The 3,287-nt window shown below is 58.1% G+C and overlaps 1 protein-coding gene across 1 annotated transcript; it reads left to right on the forward strand.

Moving 5' to 3' along the window:
- Positions 1–220: 220 nt before the first annotated feature.
- Positions 221–2,909, forward strand: ASCL1 (achaete-scute family bHLH transcription factor 1). The gene is made up of 2 exons (XM_051608359.1): positions 221–1,497; positions 1,717–2,909. Exon 1 carries the CDS (start codon positions 816–818, stop codon positions 1,473–1,475), a length of 660 nt encoding a protein of 219 aa, XP_051464319.1. The 5' UTR covers positions 221–815; the 3' UTR covers positions 1,476–1,497; positions 1,717–2,909.
- Positions 2,910–3,287: the final 378 nt, after the last annotated feature.

Here is a 3,287-nt window from a genome sequence, read left to right on the forward strand (position 1 = left end):
GGGGTGAGGAGGCGGGGGGGGGTTGGGGGAGGGGGGCGGCGGGGCGGGGGCACCGGGGAAGGCGGGAGGGGGGGGGGGGGGCGGCGGGAAGGAGGAGGGCGGGGTGGAGGCGGGGCTGCGCGGCGGCCAGCGCGTGTGTACCGAGAGCTGCGGGGGGTGCGTATGTGTGCGGCCCACGCCCGCTCCCCCCCCCCCCCCCCCCCCACTCCCGGCGCAAGCATCCCTCCCCCCCGTGCCGAAAAGGCGGCGGCGCTCGGCGACCGGCAAAGCCGGGGTGTGTGGAAGGCGCAAGGTGCAGAGTGTGCGTGTGTGTGTGTGAGCGGGGGGGCGTCGAGGGGAGAGTGCTCGTGTGTGTGTGTCTGTGTGTGTGTGTGTAGGAGAGGAGGGGGGGGCGAGCCCCGTCCGCCCCTTATAAGAGACACAATCCCCAGCCACTTTTTTGCAAAAGGGGCTTTGCAAAGGAGCCCGCGCACACGCGAGCGCCACGAGCCTCCCCGCGGCCGCCGCACGGAGGGCGAGTGGGAGGAGGGGGGCGGGCAGAGCCGCCCGCCATCCCCGGCCGACCGCCCGCCGGTTCCGCCGCCCGCTCCCCTTGGTCGCTGCTGCCCCTTTGCCCCTGCCCTCCATCGCCTAGCTAACTTTTTTCTTTCTTTCTTTTTCTTTCTTTTTTTTTTTTTCTTTACGCGAACGCCGCCAATTTATTTTCTTTCACCTCTTTTTCAATTTTTTTTATTATTATTATTTTTTTTTTCGGTGGTGGTGGGAGAACGACGACCGGCCGCCGCTCGGGCGCCCCCGCCTCGCAGGACTCGCCCATGGCCAGCGGCAGCCCCGCCAGGATGGCGAGCGGCGCCGGGCAGCCGCCCTTCCTGCAGCCGGCGTGTTTCTTCGCCGCGGCGGTGGCCGCCGCCGCAGCCGCCGCCCCCCCGCCGGGGCCGCCACCGGGGGCGCCGCCGCCGCAGCTGAGCCCGGCGGGCGGACAGCCCTCCCCGGGCGGCAAGCCCTCAGCGCCGCGGGCGGCCAAGCGGCAGCGTTCGGCCTCGCCGGAGCTGATGCGCTGCAAGCGGCGGCTGAACTTCAGCGGCTTCGGGTACAGCCTGCCGCAGCAGCAGCCGGCGGCCGTGGCGCGGCGCAACGAGCGGGAGCGCAACCGGGTGAAGCTGGTGAACCTGGGCTTCGCCACCCTGCGGGAGCACGTCCCCAACGGCGCCGCCAACAAGAAGATGAGCAAAGTGGAGACGCTCCGCTCCGCCGTCGAGTACATCCGCGCCCTGCAGCAGCTGCTTGACGAGCACGACGCCGTCAGCGCCGCCTTCCAGGCCGGCGTCCTCTCGCCCACCATCTCGCCCAGCTACTCCCACGACATGAACTCCATGGCGGGCTCCCCCGTCTCCTCCTACTCCTCCGACGAGGGCTCCTACGACCCGCTCAGCCCCGAGGAGCAGGAGCTGCTCGACTTCACCAGCTGGTTCTGAACGCCGGCGGCCCCCGCGGCAGGTGGGTACGCACCCGCGGAGGGTCGGGGAGTCGCAGGGCGTGGGAGGTCCGGGCAGAGGGGGACGCGGGGTGGCGAGGGGTGCAGCCGCCGGGGGAGGGGCCGGAGCCGGGGTGCTCCGCAGACTCCGTACTTCCCGCGGTACTTACGAGCGTCTCCGGCGCTGCTCTGGTCCCGGCGCGGCTCTGATCTCCTCTTTTTTTTTTATTTTACTGTTACAGGACAGTTGCAAAAGGGAAAACAAAACAAAAGACCCACAAAAATATATCGCACAGAGAAAGACTGACAAAAATCCACCCAGGAAAAAGAACCTGTTGCATTTCCCTCACCCCCGCCGTCGGAGGGCGGTGCGGTCACGTCTTTCGGCGGGCGGGCACAGCGCTGCGCGCCGCGGGGGCGGTCGGGGCGGCAGCCCCCAGCCCCGGAGCCCGACCGGCCTTGGCACTCCGTCGTGCCGCCACGGACTGCGCACCGGCGGAGCGGGTGTCCCGTAGAGGAGCCGCAAGAAAGGGCGCTACGCTCCTCCACCTGCGGAGGAGCTCTTACCCCTCCCCGGCAGAAGGGCGCCCCTCACTCCGCTGCGGCCCTCCAGAGACTGGCGTTCATCGCTCTGTGGACAAAGTTAGTTCCCCGATGTATGTGGAGATGTTGAAATTAAGCTATGCTGTACTCAAAGAAGCCCCTGGAGCCCCGTCTTCTCCCCACCTGCCCTCGTGCAGAGCTTTCCCTCTCGTTTCCATCATAGAATGCTTCCAATCTTTTTTCTTTTTTCTTTTTTTTTTGGTGTGAATTTTTTTATTATAAGAAATTCTATTTGTATCTATCCTAACCCCTTTGGGGATATATTAAGCTATTTTTGTACATAAGAGAGAGAGAGATTTATGGAGGTTTTGTACAAATGGTTTAAAATGTGTATATCTTGATACTTTTTTAATATGTAATGCATATTACCTCTTCATGTTTAGACTTGTAGTCGGCGTTACCTTACAACTGCCATTTTTGTATGTGGTTTTGTAAAGGACTTGGATTTCCTCCAGATGTACTTTAGCACCAACGTGTCTTACTTTATAGAAACTTTGTTAATGTATTAATAATGTTATTAAACAATGTTCAAACTGAACAAAGTTTATGCAGCTATTGTCCAAACGCAAAACGGTAGCCATTTGTTTTTATATGCTGCCTTTAAAAAAAAAAATACACAAGAAAACAAACAAAAAAATCCCTATGCCACTGCCTTTTCTTACTGTTTTATTACAAACTTACAAAGGTCCTGTATAACCCTGTTTTATACAAATTAGTTTCGTAATAAAACTTTTTTAAATGAAAATGATCGGCTGCCTACTGCATGCATTTTTTTTTTCTCTTTCTGCCGTTGACAACGATGAATGTACAGACAAAATGTTAAATGATGTTATGCCGGAGCTAAGTTGCATATGAAGTGTTTGTATCTGATGGATGTAACATATATATCTTTATCTATCTATATATAAATATGCAAAGATTTAGCGCTATCACCATTGTTTTCTTGCCCTTCTGTGTTGCAAATGAGTACCCAAATCAAAAGGCGAGGGGATGATTAATGATTGCATTGTCCTTCCTGAAATCACTGCACATTAAAGAATTCCCCACCCTCCCCCCTCCCAAAGCTCAAGTCCTAAAAAAGAGGGCGCTCCATCCCGCCTTTCGGCGATGTGACCCTGCCCGACACGGTTCTGACCCATCAGGGCAGGAAAACACCGGGGAAGGAGGACACAGTCGCCGCCACCGAAAACACCGGCTACTGTGTTGCCTC

This window comes from Apus apus, chromosome 1, assembly GCF_020740795.1.
Source record: "Apus apus isolate bApuApu2 chromosome 1, bApuApu2.pri.cur, whole genome shotgun sequence".
NCBI lineage: Eukaryota > Metazoa > Chordata > Aves > Apodiformes > Apodidae > Apus > Apus apus.

What these genes read in the sequence shown, in the direction of transcription:
- ASCL1 (XM_051608359.1), top strand. Translation starts at nt 816, where the DNA reads ATGGCCAGCGGCAGCCCCGCCAGGATGGCGAGCGGCGCCGGGCAGCCG.